Source organism: Poecile atricapillus, chromosome 3, assembly GCF_030490865.1.
Source record: "Poecile atricapillus isolate bPoeAtr1 chromosome 3, bPoeAtr1.hap1, whole genome shotgun sequence".
Classification (NCBI taxonomy): domain Eukaryota; kingdom Metazoa; phylum Chordata; class Aves; order Passeriformes; family Paridae; genus Poecile; species Poecile atricapillus.
The window spans coordinates 52,653,152-52,668,621 of record NC_081251.1 but is presented as its reverse complement, the minus strand read 5'-3'; the positions used below and the strand labels follow the sequence as shown (position 1 = coordinate 52,668,621).

The following is a 15,470-nucleotide window of genomic DNA, read 5'->3' as shown; positions in this document are numbered from 1 at the left end:
AGAAACAGAACAGAGCAATTACAGCAGTCTTTCACATTCTTATTCCACTTTTCCTCTGCTTTTCTGAAAGAAAAGTCAAATATTATTTGATTCATGCTTCAGTATTTATGCATGAAATCACCGTAGCAAGGACACAGAAATGCTACCTACATATGATTTTAAACCAGTAAAATATATTATAGTCCAGTAAAGCAGACAAACTATATCTGCAAAACAAAACCTTAACCTTGTGTTTTTTCAAACACATTCTCACACAAACATTTTCCCACTTATTTTATGATTTCTTTCTGTTGATTAGAATTGAGAGGATGGATATATACACAAACTTCTATGACATCTGGAGATCAGCCTCCCTTGAAACAGAAAAGACTGCACAACTTTGTGTTCTAACTCTCTTGGTGCTCAGCTTTCTGAAACACCGACCTTTGAGGCTAACATTTTCCATTTTCTTAGCAAGCCTCTCTACTGCAAGCTACTTTCAGTTTCTTCACCTCACAGGAAAAGACTTTCCAAGACTGACAGATAATTTCAACACGAAATCACAACTCACTGTGACCTGATGATAGCAAAACTGACTGCACATGAGAAATACTTCTGGAACCTGACAGTACAAAAAGCTTAGAGAGATTTTTTGCTGCTTGGTGGAATGGCAGCTATATAACATGATGGCCAAATTAACTATGCAATTAACTGATTACATGAATTACAGTCGCTAGCTGCAGATACTGTCACTTTATTTGAAAATAAATATGGGCTCCAGCCAAAACAGCTTCCTTTCCTTCTCCTCATCATCAACCCATCCCCTCTCTTGAAATAGCTGAATATAAGCAACAACAAAACAAACAAGTTTTGTACCCCATTAGGGCTGATCTTTGATCCAGCTCCCCGTGTGACACCAAAACATCAACATAAGCAAAAGCAGGATGGCAGGAATGAACAGCTGGGAGCAAGGAGCGAAAGCACAGCAAAATCATCACATCAGCAGCAGCTGAGGCTCAAGGTAGACTGAAGTGATGTATAGCCATGAAGATATCTGCTACTTAAAACCTGATCCAAAAGTGTGGAGCTAGCAGCTCTATCACAGCATCTCTTCTGGTACAAATTCCGGCTAGTTCTAGAACAACTTTCAGCAACTCTTTAGTGGTTCAAAAAATAGTTTGTGTAACAACTGCATTAAAAAAACATTTACATTTGCAAACCCAAGCACTCAAACCCTCCTTTTATGTGGCATGTATCTCTTGACAAAAGTGAACAAGAAAACTACATTATGAATCTCACAGAGCAGAGTATTGCTTCTCCATGGCAAGTGGCAAGTCAAAAAACTAACAGGCAAAAGCCAGACCTTCCTCACAGAACAAGCCTTCATACTCTTGTGAAACCTTTACCTGTTACATGTACAGGAACTCAACCAGCAATTTTTCAATTTTTTGCCCACTTCCATTGCACTTTCCATAATAGCTCTGAACAGAGATTTTTTAGGGTCTTGTCTGCAACCACATTACACTCAATTCAGGACATATGAGAGGGGGCAAGGAAATTTTCAGCACTAATGCTGGATCTATTTGTGAAAAAAAATATTTTATATAGAAAATTAAATAAATTTGTTCTGTGTAGCCCTAAGTGTCATGGCATACTAATGGTAGAAGAAAGGTTTGGCTAGAAAGTTCTCCTTTTCTTCCCCTTGTTCTTCCTCAACACACATGTTAACTTTCTAGGCTTAGTACACTAAGACTTGAATCTCAGCCAATTGAACTTCTGGACCTAGATCAGCTTAGCTGACACAAATCAGCTATAATGAGAATAATTTATAACTTTGCTGCCTCTTTAAATTTCTATCTTATCTGTAATTTTAATACTGTATCAAATTTTAGAAATGGCATTAACATTTTTAAAGTCTCCGTTCAAATGAAGTCTTGGATTTCAGAGTGCTTTCTCCTTGCAGTGTGTTAAAGAGTGAGTGTACTGTGATCCTACCAGCAGGCTTGTGCATTCATGTTCCCCACACAACTCAGTTTTCTTGAAGCCAACACTTGTAGTGCTGGTGCAGAATTCATCTGGTGCAATTGCTGTTATATTACTTGCATGTGAACAGGGCAGCCTCAAAAGCCTCCAGTCAGGTGTTTCCTATGCTATACACAAAATAAAATGTCTTTGCCTCCAAACAGCCTAAAATGCAGGACAAAATGTTTACACGTAATGACACGGGAACCTAAGAAAAGAGATAATACTGGTCCAGTTGTGTGTATGTGTATTACTCACACAGACTCCACGTCACATATAGTCATCTTTTTAAACCTTCTTCCTGCAACAAAACTTCTCCTTGTGCTAAGCTTAAGATAAATCACTAAAACTGTACCTACACTGGAAAACAGTTGAGGTTCAAGGAGTATGCTGAAGCCCTGTGGACCATGATCATCCATACTGCTTGCCAGCATTTTCCCAATTATATTTCTGACTAGCATCAACTAGACATTCTTGCACACAACACCTGGGCTCAGCTCAAAGGATACATTTTGCCAGTCTGTTGCCAAGAGATTTAAGCTCTGCAGGTACACACACTGAACCACCACACGACCAGGAACTGTTCCTGGCTTGCACTGCGCATCACAGTCTCCCATTCCTTCCCATTGTGGTTTGTAGAGCATTTGGGAACATTTTTACTGTAGCATTTTAACTCAAAAGAACACTGGTTATGCCCTGAGGAATGTTCTTAGGTCTGGCAGGCTTGTGATAGAACAGCTGCACTACCAATGACCCTCACTTGTGTGACACTAACAGCCGCCGACACCTTAAAAGAGATGGCTGCCAAAGCATTACAAGCCCTCACCTACCCTGGATTACATCTGATGTGTGGTGATGATGAAGCAGATGGGTGAAGGAGAATAGCTTTGGGCAGAAGGAATTTTACTTGCAGTTTCAAATTTTTTCCAGCTCAATGCAAGATGACAGAAATTTGAAAACACTACATCCAACACTGTCGCATGTAATTCATGCCCTACACAGATATGCACAAATAGCTCATAACTCAGAATTAGCTTTACCGACTTTTCAACTCCAATGAATACACAACCTTCCACCTTTTAATCTTCATCCTGGACTGAATCTTCTGCTGTGTAATTCGGGCTATCTAAACAGTCATCTCAACTCCTACTGAGGAGAACTGGTTTGTCCAGGAAAGGCCAGCTCAATCATGAATTTAATCACAACAAATCTAATAACCGGATGGAAAACTATCACAGAACATGGTGCTGCAGACAACTGTTGCCTTCTGGAACTCAGATGGACTTTCAGCAGCTCAGAGCTTATTCTAAATTCTTGATTTTATCTTTGATTAAAATCACAGTATAAGCAACTCTTCTATGAAAAGAAATGCTGTAGAAATGTTTTTTCCCACCCCTCTATTTCACAAAGTTCTGCATTGTGAATTATGAGACTACAGTATTGTATAACCTCTGGTAAGGGAGTGAAGAAATCAGAATCAACAAGCAGGACAGAAAACAGCACTATTACTAAGGAAGAAGCAAAGCCAACAGCCTATCGTGAATGCCCAGAACTCACTCACCCAGAGTTTCAGGGAAAACTTAAAAGTTGTGTGTTTAAAATAATCAGTAATAGTGGTAACTCCCCTTTCCCAGTGTCTTCTGACTGTAACCATATTGTTTGCATGTCAGAAAGAAAACACTCTTCAAATTAAAATGTATGTCAGGACAAAATTATGCCACCTAGCAAAAAAAATACACACTGAAGAGTTCAACTGCTTGAACTATTATAAGTCAATTAAGTACTTAATCAATGATGTACTACAGGTTCATATTCCTAATCACAGCCTGAACACAGCTCCAGTGAAACAAAAAAGTTCATTTAATGCTCACCAAATGCTGTCCTATTTTTGCAGTGCCATCTAACCCACAGCCCCGGCAAGCATGCTCACTTTGTATTTGTTCTCCAATTTGGCAGGGGTAGGAATGTGGCCTCTCCTCCGGAAGGTTGTAAAGTGCTTGCACTGAGGGCATGGCTTGGTGCTGGAGTCAATGCGGCTGAGTTCCAGGAAGTATTTATACTTGATGATGTCATCGTGGGGCAGGTTATAGAGGACAGTTGTTTCATCCAGGTGTTCACTGCACTCTGTGATGGGGCATTTGATATCCGCTTGTCCCAGCTGCACCTGCGTATGAAAAAAAAAAGAGAGCTGTATGAACTTTTGCTTGGAAAAGTTAAGCAAGCATTGGTGAATTCTGTGAGGAAAATTAACTTCAAATACTGTAACAGTCCAGAGACTACCTAGCATATCGTCTTTAAACTATTTAATTTAGGCTTGGTGGAGTTACACCAAGCGCACTACAATTTTTCCAGAGAACATTTTCAAATCCAAACAGAAAAATGAATTACCCTGAAAACTGCAGTTATTAAACATGTTCTTTTGGTGTATGTACCATGGCTACATACACCACAAAATCAAATACAAGTCCTAACTAACAGCGTCTGCCCAGTACTCCGTATTTTGGGTGTAACGGTCAGCGCACCACAGCCCTGGCTCATAAAGGCTGTGAGAAAGCGGACAATAGAAACGTTTACATACTGTTTTACTGCAAAATGACCTGGGAATCACAGCATAGAGAAATTAAAAGTCAATTGAGTATCAGCAGCTCTGACTCAGGAACCCTGAGCTGGTTCCTGCACAGTACACTCAGTGCCTTTGCAGTCTGCTTTCAAGAAGCTCCTTACATGTCATACCACATGCAGAAAGTTTTAGTTGATCTTGGGGCTGATCAAGCTAAGAATATACCCCAGAACTCAAGAGTTAAAAGTTTAAAAAAAACCACACCCCAACAACAACAAGATGAAAAAACCTTAATAAAAACAAAACTAAAATCAGACAAACAAACAAGCTTAAGGTTAACAGGGCAGAAACTGTTACTGATCTAATGAGTCCTGATAGTCCCAAGTGGATCCATATGTTTGGATATCCACAATGTGTTTCTAGAGCTCCTGGATCCAAGAACCACACTGGACCCAGATCTGCACCCCTCATACTTGGCAGCCTTTAACTGCTCGGACTCCATGCCAAAACAGCCGATCCTACTTGGTCTGGGAACACCAGAGTTGCATCTGCTTGGCAGTGAGCCCAAGTTAATAAACCCTGTTGGATCTTGAGAGTCTGCAAGGACCCAGCTAGAGCATGCTTGTATCTGCCACAAGTAATCCTGAGAGTGAGTTTTGACTGCACAAGTACAGCTGACCACCAATTCAACTCCTTCCTTCCTGAGTATCTCCATGAAGAAAAAAGAGTGCAACCAGCATGTCTTTCCAGGAATTACTATTTGAAGGCTGGCAAGTTTGATTTCCCCACACTGCTTATTCTTTAACATGATCAATTAGAGAAACCTGCTGAACAATACACTAAATAAGACAAACGCCTCAGATTTGGATGCAGATCTTGTTGTTGCTTATTGGTACCAGAAGACACAAAGACCCCACCAATGCAGTATTTAAGCTAAAAGAGAGGGAAAAGCCCTAAAGAGCAGCACAACACAACCCTGAGCCACATGGACTCTAACTGGATGATAATTCAGACAGGAACCAGAGGATTAGAAAAGTCATTAACAGCATGGTATCAAACCCAAGGTTTATACTGATTTTCAAATTCCTACTACATTACTTCTATTCTCTCAGCAACATAGCTAAAACTCAGGAGAGCAAAGAGATTAAGTGTATGTTAGAGACAGAAACACAGGGTGTGGATGGCAGCAGCAAGTCAGACCAGAGCATGGTGGAGAACACCTCAGCAACTTATCACTGCCATGCTGCCCTGAGCAGCCTTGGCTCAAGGCACAGGCAGGTCAGGATGGAGGCAAATCTCTCTGCAGTATGGAGCAGAGGCAGCTCCTCAGAATACACCCATTCTTAGGAGGGAAATTCCCCACATTTCATTTCCAGCTCTAAAAGGTGGACAGAGCTCTGCCACATGCAAACAACGCCAGGCTTAGTCTGGCTTTTATACGGACAAGATTAAGTACAGGAGGAGTATGTACTCAAAGGCATTAAAAAAACACAGAACAAAAAAAATTTCCCAAACCTCACATACTACATGCTGAGGAACGCCAACATTTTATACCTGTAGGACTCTGATTCACCTGTAGCAGCACGTAAAATTGAAACCAAGCATACAGACCACTGGACTGTTCTCAGAAGAATCACCCAGTGCATCAAGGAGATGTACTTAAAAGGCAGATGACAACCAGTACAGCACTACAGAGCACAAGCACACTGCAGAGAACAATTTGTTGTAGAAACACAAAAAGCTATTGCACTAGGATTAGCATCAGCTTTTGTTTAGACAAGTATAGGTACACTTTAGAACCAAATAGTGAAATTAATCCCACCTATGACTACATCATTAAAAAAAAAAAAAAAAAAAAAAAGCATTAGGGAGTTATTAAAAGAGCCATATCTTTTTGCCAGGAGTAAACTAAGCTACAATGGAGTAGCACTACATAATGAAGGTGCATTGTATCTGACAGTACTTAAGCACTGCTTATATTAAATGCTAGTTAGAACAAACCTGCATTTATAAAACCAAGGAATACAAAGATCAACATTTTCTATACATCATGCCCACACAGAGTATGATTAATATATGTGGTAAGAGTCAGGTGTGGTTTCAGTGTTTATTCTGAAAATATGTTTTACACCCACTTGAAATAAATAATTTTTAACCCCTGTAATAGTTTCAGCTTTTCAAGTTTGGCAAAGCCTAAGCCTTTTCCTGTGTTTTGAATAGGACTGAAGTGAACAGAGCTGGCTTGCTTATTAGCAGTAACTTCAATGGAGCCTTGTCCTACCAAAACAGTCCATCTTTGTGCAGTAGCATCAGCAATTGATGGAAGTATCACTTTAGAGGTAGCTTGTTAGGCTACCTGCTGCCGTAGGCTCATGACATGCTACGGAATGAGAAAGGAAAAAAAATAAAACAATCTCTTATGACATTGGTACAAATAATTAGTATTTTTTCCTTCATTTTCTTTTTAAGAGCCTTCTCCCTTCAATATCAGCTTCTCACAATGTCAAACCCCCAAGTTTTAAGAAAACCACTGTGTATTAAGAACTTCAGAACCTTCAGTATACAGAATAGCATAGTGTACTCTCACAGCATGAGGAAGGACTTACATGTTTAAGAGCAGCTGAGCTGCAGCAGTGTTAAATGTCAGGCAGCATCCTGCTATTACACTCAGTTGTGTTTCACTTCTGTAAAGCATCTCAGGAGGGGCTACTCTGCTTACAGCTCAGAAGGAGAAAGAAGGCTCTAGCTCCTTTCATCCTACAGAAAGGTAGCATTTTAATTATCAGAACAGTATGTACCTCCCCCTGCCAATTCGTGACATTTTACTTTAAAAGCATTTTTAATGGCAGGGGGAAGGGAGGAGAAAGGGCAGGGGGGAACAGAGACAGGACATACACACACAGACTCTACACTGATTTACTTACTGCCTAGGAAAGCAATGGTACCACCAACAGAAAACAGAAACAGATGGCATGATACTTTAAGTCAGAAAATAATTTCCACACCCTGAGCCTTCTTTTAAAGGAAATCTTTGTCAGCTACACAGAAAGCAAAGTTCAAACTAGAGCAGTAAAGCACTGATTTATACGTGTAATTTGGCCTGCCCCAGGCTGGACATAAGGTAACATTTGCAGGCTGTACTTGAGCTGCTGTATTGCAACTATATTCCTTAAAGAAGGGGCCATTCTATTTTAGAACATACATCTACAAAGAAGCATTTTCTAACAGAAACTTCACTCTTAGTTCAGAGAAGCACATGCTTAATTGCTCTTACATCTTAAATCTGAAAGTGAACACGACCATGCCAAATATACACTTTATGTAGAGAAATTTAATTTCTAACAGTGTGCCACATTATCCTCTTAAATTACCAAGGAAGTTATGCTTTAAAAAAATATTCTGGAAATTCATACATGCAAAGGAAGAGACAGTCTAGTCTAGAGGACTTTCATGCTCTAGGTAAAGAAACAGTTGGATTAAAAATCCCCTTATCTATAAGTCAAATCCTATTCCTTTCTAGTACACTGGAAACATCTCTTTCATTTTCACTGGTAAGTTAAAAAGCAGTGAAGGATTACTTTTCTTTGGAAAGTATGTAATTATGAATTTAATTTATTTTAAAAAAAAGTAATAATTTGTGAAAAATACTTAAAATAATCACCACAATTCAGAATTCCACAGTGGTAGGTACTAATCAAATGAAATCCAAGTATACATGATTCAAGAAGTGACAACCAAAGCCAGTAAACTTTTACTACATATTTTCCACCTGCTGTAAGGCACTTCTGTGTTTTTAACTAACTTCATCCATCTGGATCACTGATTTATGCTAGTGATAACCTGACATTCTCCATCAAAATTCTAAAAAATCAAATACCTGTGAAATACATTCTGAGCTCATTCATCCTCCCTCCTTGCTCTCAAATGGTACAAATCCCCAGTGCTGCCACAAGACCAGCAAGAATAAACAGCTAGAACTCAAGAGCAATTAATTCAGCAGCTACTTAAGTTGTATCACTACCAAATAGTAAAATCACCATCTGTCTTGTGTTTGCAACCTCCTCCACAGAACATTTTCACACAACTTCTTGCTTGACATTCATCACTTCACAAACCCTACTCCATGGGGTGTTTGACTTTCACTCCGTCTTTCATTCATTTCTCAACAGACTTGCAAATAAATTACTTCCTGAACGCCTATCTCATTCAGCTGCTGCACCATCTTCTCTGATAACCATCTGTAACATCACTCAAGAGTCACCACTGCTCAGGAGGGAAGGGCTTCACTAGCCTTTATCAGGGCATGCATCACTGTTCTCACAAGGATCCAAAATTCTATATTTGAGCTGTCATTAAGATGATCTAAAGGCCATTTATTATTAATAAGATGAACTGGAGTATTTTCTATCATGTCATCTGTTCACAGAGACCAACCCTGAGAGGGTTTGTAAGGGCACTCCCCTTCACATGTCCTCTGAGTCTCTGTTCTCCTTTCACAAGTACCACACTTGCAGATGCAGCTGTGACAATGACGCCGTGATTCCCGCTCCACGTGACATTCAGAGAGTCACAAAGGTACAAACACTGCAGGCTTGAGCAGACACCTCTTCTAGTTTTGACAACAATTTTTTCTCAATGAGTTTTGCATTAATTACCACACTGTCAACACTAAAAAAAGACACAAAAAGAAGCAAAGTCTCAGGGCCTTTGAAGTACTTGCTAGTCCCTCATCCTTCAGGTGAAAGACTCAAAATCCAGAAGTTGGGAGAGAATCTAAGTGTACATAACTGCAATCCAACCACCACCAGCACATCAAAGATTTGACCTTTCTGCTCCAAAAGCAAGTTCTCTTGAATGCTTTACAAAGCATATTTAAACACAGCGTCAACTTGAATTCTCAAAAGTCATCTGGTTTTTACAACTTCAGCCAGAGGCTGAGACTCCAGCTTCATTCATAACTGAGGACCACTGTCAGGAGCACACTTACACACATCCATGTCCCCAGGAGCACTGTGGAATGGTGCAGCTACACACCAGCGAGAGTCACAGCCAGCACCACCTGTGTGGGAAGAGACCAGAATGGCTTTAGCCCCAGAAACAACCCAAAACCTTAACTGGCAAAAATGTCCTTGGCTGCCTGGAGCAAAACCCCACACCATTTTGTTTGCTTCCTGTTCAAACTTTTTTTTCACTCTGCCATCACGAATATGACCCTCCTAAAAAACTCTGAGGATAAACTAGAAAGATATTTTTCAAAATGCACCTAAACTCAACCAAAGCTTTTTTTTAAAGGCCCCTACATTTGCTTTCTTATTTGATGCCATGTAGTTCTACTCCTTATTTCTTCCCCAGAACTAGATGTTACCTGCTCACATAGATCTGATATCAATAGAAACATTCAGATTTTACTTGTCCTCACCACATAGGAATAGGATTTATAGAAAAACAAATTAATACTGAAATTCTCCTTGAAGGGTCTCAGTAGCATTACAAGTAGCAAAGAAAAATCCATAAACAGTGAAAATTTATCCTACAATTATTTATGTGGAAAAAGACAAAATCATAAATTCATTCTTCTGCTATTCTGCTACGCAGTAGTTGGGTTCCCCCACCAGACATGAGACCTGGAATAGCCTCCTCAGCTCCCATTTGCCAAGCAGTATTTTATTTGTTTCAAACAAAGTAGGGCAAATCACTGTATATTTGCACAACCTATTCACTAACCTGTATTACTGAACCTCTAATACAGATAAGCCCAACTGCTATCAGCAAGAGTTAATCAACCCTTGGTTTCTCCAACAACAGCTGCTGTTATGTTTTACTGTTGTACCTACAGAAACACTTCATGATGCTTGATATCCTTCCAACAGAAAGTGGTACTTAGCATTTTACTTAGCATAAAATAAGAAAAGTTCTCATAATCAAGCAAAGGACGCAGGAGAAGAGAAGCACAGTCTTGCTTATCTCACTATTACATCCTGGAAGGTGGCTTCAGAACCTGACAGAGTGGGCATGGATGCAGGTGAATACTAAAAGATAGTGAGAACTTTAAACACAAATGTCTCAACTATACTCTTCACCAACCTGATCATCTACATTCCCCAGTCCATAGTAAAAAGGACAGGCATTTTATAGCTGTTCCTAAACTATCCTGCTTTCCTTCAGAAAGATATCTACAACTACTTTCCATGCCTTTGCTAGTTTTGAGTTTGTGAGTTTTCTTGTACATGTATTAATAATCAGTATTTTCATGCTTGACTATCAGGCATGAAGCCAAACTGTGTCCTCGTTACTTGATGAATTTACTAAAGAAACAGCAGAGTTGCATAGGTACAGCAAAAGCAGAAGAAAGCCTGAGAAGTATTTTCTACCTGGCAGGTCATTGTCAGGAGTGATAGTAGACATGAGGGTAAAATACCACCACTTGTCTTCCCCTACAAACAAGGTAACTTGAATAACTTCTTTATGTGATCAAGTTGTTACAAAATAGCTAAGTTTTGATTTATAAATCGTTATTTTGCTCTGCCTTAAAGTAACCCATCTCATAGTACCAGTACCAATCCACAACACAGCTGGTTTTGATGAAAAGCTATGCTCCTACAAGGTACCATGAAGAGGCAGAAACTGGTAACTTTCACACGGCTTCAGTGATAGATATGCATGCTGACCCATTTTTAGGAATAAACCTGGGAAAGGCTAATGCAGAACAAACTTTCAAGCTTCTCCCCACATGCCATCATTTGGACAAACCTTAGATACTGTGCTGTAACTCCAGTGTCACATTACTTCATCAAGTTATTTCCCACAGTGCATTGTAAGCTGAAACCACATTTTGATTCATATTTAATGCAATGACGGATACAGCCGCCAAAGGGAGCAAACATACAAGATAAACAAGTGCAAACAGTACAGCCTTCTCCAGGGAGCTGAGGCAAAAGCTTGAACAGTGATTCTGATCCATACTTGGAGAAGTAGAACTGAAATCAAGTGTCACCCCAGCTGTGAGCAAATTACCCATCAGCAAAGAGTTAAACTATTACCTAAGATACCTCAGCAGAAACCTATAGCACAGAAGAAAAAATCATCTTATGAACGTACAATTCTGTCCCACAACTGAGCTAATCCTGTAGAATGCTGCACTAGTCTAGTGCACAATAATTTTTAAAAAGCTTATTAAACAGCCGAGCTATCAGGGTTAATTCTCCTGATGATCAGACTATGGCTGTAATTCTGGGGTTGTTACTGTGTCAGGTCAGTCTACCCAAGAATCTTAAAGAATAGGGCCCCTACTGAAGCTGGAGCTTCAGTTTGATTAAGGGACAGTTTATGTATTGACTGCTGCAGACCTTGCTTGTTAACAGCAGCCAGAATCTTTATATCATAAAACAATTAGAAACAGCAAAACAAGGGGGAAGCAGAAAATATAGGTGTTGTATACTAGTAGATGTGTTTAGAACACTATAGTCCACTTACCACTTTCCTAAAGCAGAGAAAACATGAAGCAAGTTCATTTAAATTCCTAAAGGTAGTTCTATCAGCTGACAAGGCTATTAATATACTCATTTTCACATCAGGTTTACAACAGGAGAAGAAATTACAACTTCCCTTTTTTTTACAAATTTTCTTTATAAAGAAAACAAACCAAACCCACTACTAGGTATCTCATCTGCTGTTTATATATGTAAATCTATGCTTAACAGATAAGTATAATATAACATAGCTTTTACTACAAACCTTTTACTGTTTAAAAATGTCAATATGGATTTGACAAAGATGTTGCAAGGTAGTGTTGTGCTCTGATAGCCTGCTTTTGTGATGAGGCAAAAATGAACAACCAAGGTAGACTAGTCAAGTGCCCTGGGTTAGACTCGACTAAAATCTCAGTGTTAATAGTGAAGAGGAGATTTGATTTGTGCTAAAGCATCATTGTGATCAGATAAGGCTGTGGAAATACTTGCATGTAGGAGGAAAAAACCCAACAAAACCACCTCAAGATTTCCTTTCCCCGTCTTGAGTTTTTTATCACTTTGAGAGTAACAGCAGTCCCAGACAGTGTATGAATATGGAAAGGTGGGAAAAAATGTTGTTATCACTGAATTCAGATCCCTGCAATCATCCTTTCTGGCTGGTTAGAGAGACTGACCTGGAATAGAAAGGAAAATGAGGACTCCTACCAACAAGATTTCTCTTTCCGGATGGTATGCCATGTCTACTCTGTATCACCAGTTTAACCCAATGTCTCCAATTAAGTGATCAAATACATGGACCTGAAAGGTTTAGGGCGCAGGTCCAACCAGACCTCTCCTATACCAGCTGTTCCCAGAATCCCTCCCCTGGTCTCAGACCCCTTCAGCCACTCCATCAGATCAGTCAGCCAAGACTGACATTATAACAGACTGCATCATGACCAATGGCTAAAAATTTATGGAAGAAGTCAGTGTAGCTTTTCTTTCTTCCTCTTTTCTTTAGAGAGCAATTGCAAGGCTGCAAGGAGAGAAGTTTCAGTAAGCTAACACAGGAGACTGAAGTGGTTTAAATTTGTTTTCTAATTTAAAGCAGCTTAGTTAATTCTCCTTGTGACACATGATCACTAGTTCACAACCCAAGAGAAAAGTGGGAAGCACACAGACAAGGAGACTTCTTGCAAAGGTAGCAGGCCACCAGTTGTGTTACCTGTCATGTCAATCTACACCTTCAGATCAAGTACCAAGCACATCTCATGTTAACTGTATTTACTTTTAGGAAGCTACAAGCTCAAAATATGTTCAGCAGCTCCTCTCAGTAAAAAAAACCAACTTAATGACAACTATAGCACCGTGGTTGGAGAGGAGCACTTGATCACTGCCTCCATGTGAGTCTAAGCAGCAGTGTTTTGTGCACAGGTACCAGAATTTCCGTTCCTCAGAAAGAAGCCTGTATTTTGTTATAGTCAGGTGATTATTAGGTTTATGAGTACTAATATCTATTTTCCCATTTTGCACAAGTATTTGAAATGCTCAGCAACATGCATGAAAATCCTTCACTAAGCTTCAGGTCTCAGCTCAACATCTGCCCTAACGTCCAGTCCACAGCCCTTCAGGTGGTCTTCACACTTTACACTTCTGTTGGTGCAATTCCTGCTCTCCTCTCAACTGTTTCCCTGAAGGATAAAGAGTCTTATCTGTAAAGCCAGACCAAGAAGAATAGTTATAAAGTAAGTAGGTTTCTCAAGATGAAGAAATACATTACCTGAAATGAAACAACTAAGCTAATAGATGACCTCAGCAACTTTGGACAAAGCAGGGAGGAGCTCTACCAACAACTGTCACATATGCTACAAAACATTGTGAAGCAGCTGCCCATAAGAATAAAACAATGATTACTACAAGACATACTATGAATAGGACACCTCATTAACTTGACATACACTGCAAGAACTTTTAAATAAATATGTTTTATTGTTCTATTCCAACAGTAAAGATGTTACACCTCTGGAGACTCCAAGTTAAAAATGGTTGTGGTAGGAGAAACTGCTTGCAGTCAGAAGAAAACCACTACTTACTTCTGTAGGTACTGCCTACCTCTTTACAAACAAAAGTAACTTAAATTTGTCTCAACATCACCCCCTGCAATAAACCAAGACCCAAAACCAGAATATCCAATGATCATTGATTACAAAGATTTGAAAAATGATGAACAGGTCGTTAGATACCTGGATACTCCACTTCTGCAGGGCTGCAGAAACTGGTTTGTCATACTGAATTTTTCTAGAAGCATTTTTGCAGTACCAGAAGGTAACAGTTTCCAAACCACCACCAGAAAGGACTGGGGACCAGGAGGTGACAGGTGAAGTGAGGTGAAGAAAGTATCAAGTCAACTATATGCATCTCCACTTCTGTAGCCACATAGTCTAGCAGTAATTGCATTCAATACCAGTTGAGGAAATCCTAGTTTCATTAATTATGTCCGAAGAATTTATATAGTCCTCAGTGGGAGAAAGGCTACTAAGTAGAAACTGAAGCAGCACAGGAGTAGAAGGTAAAAAGAAGGTAACAACACAAGACGGTTTGCACACAAGAACATCCATCTCCAACTCGGGATTTTGCCAGACCAAAAAGAAAGGATCAACAGATTTTGTGACAAAGAGGCAAGTAGATAAACAGAATAATTGCTGGCAAGGAAAACTTTTCAACAGTATCTGACTTACACTTCGTTGATATTTTCATTGAAATGGAAACACCCCACATGATGTCAAACACTAACCTGTCTAGCCAAAATGCTAGTTTTGTTTCAGATTTTTAATCAAATAAGAACTATGGTTTTGTAGAAAAATAACCAACAGTTCTTCATTTTCTGTTGTTATTCCCTACTATTCCCTATGGTTAAGGAATCATTGACCACCATTCAGCACCAAAACAAGCTTCTCTAGAGGCCTGCATAGCTGCAGCAATTCACCTCAGAAAGGGGAAAGAAGTTACAGTTTTGACAGCTTATTTGGGGAGAGTAAGAAAACAAGAACAGAAAATTCAGGAAGAATAAAGAAGCGGGACCCGTATCAGCCTTTCCTAGGAAATTCTGCCTTTCCCAAAATTTGCATCTTTTCTCTCCTGCAGTTTTCCCCTGGAAAATAACATCCTCTTGCCTGACATTCACAGGGAAAAAAGTCTAGTCTTCAAAATGTTCTGACATTTTCCTGACTTTAATAATACACATACAGACTGGCTCGCCTTTGAATTGTTCCAGTTTCATACAGGGATGACTCTGCACTTGTAAAGTCTCTTTTACCAGCACCAAACAGCAGAAGCTGCCACTAAAAGCTGCTGCTGTTGCTATGCAGGAAACTGCTGCCCCAAAGCACACTGGATTTCTGTGCAAATTAAGGGCAGGAATATTTGTATTTGTGACTTCTGTGGCTTTGAGAGAATGCCCA

At 39.6% G+C, this 15,470-nt stretch overlaps 1 protein-coding gene across 1 annotated transcript in view; it reads right to left on the bottom strand.

Annotated features, from left to right (window-relative positions):
- The window catches only part of RNF217 (ring finger protein 217), a 64,725-nt gene that overhangs the window by 29,007 nt on the left and 20,248 nt on the right, over positions 1-15,470 (bottom strand). The window contains exon 2 of the mRNA XM_058835266.1: positions 3,932-4,165. Within this exon, the coding sequence (XP_058691249.1) occupies positions 3,932-4,165 (234 nt within the window). The remainder of the gene's footprint in view (positions 1-3,931; positions 4,166-15,470) is intronic.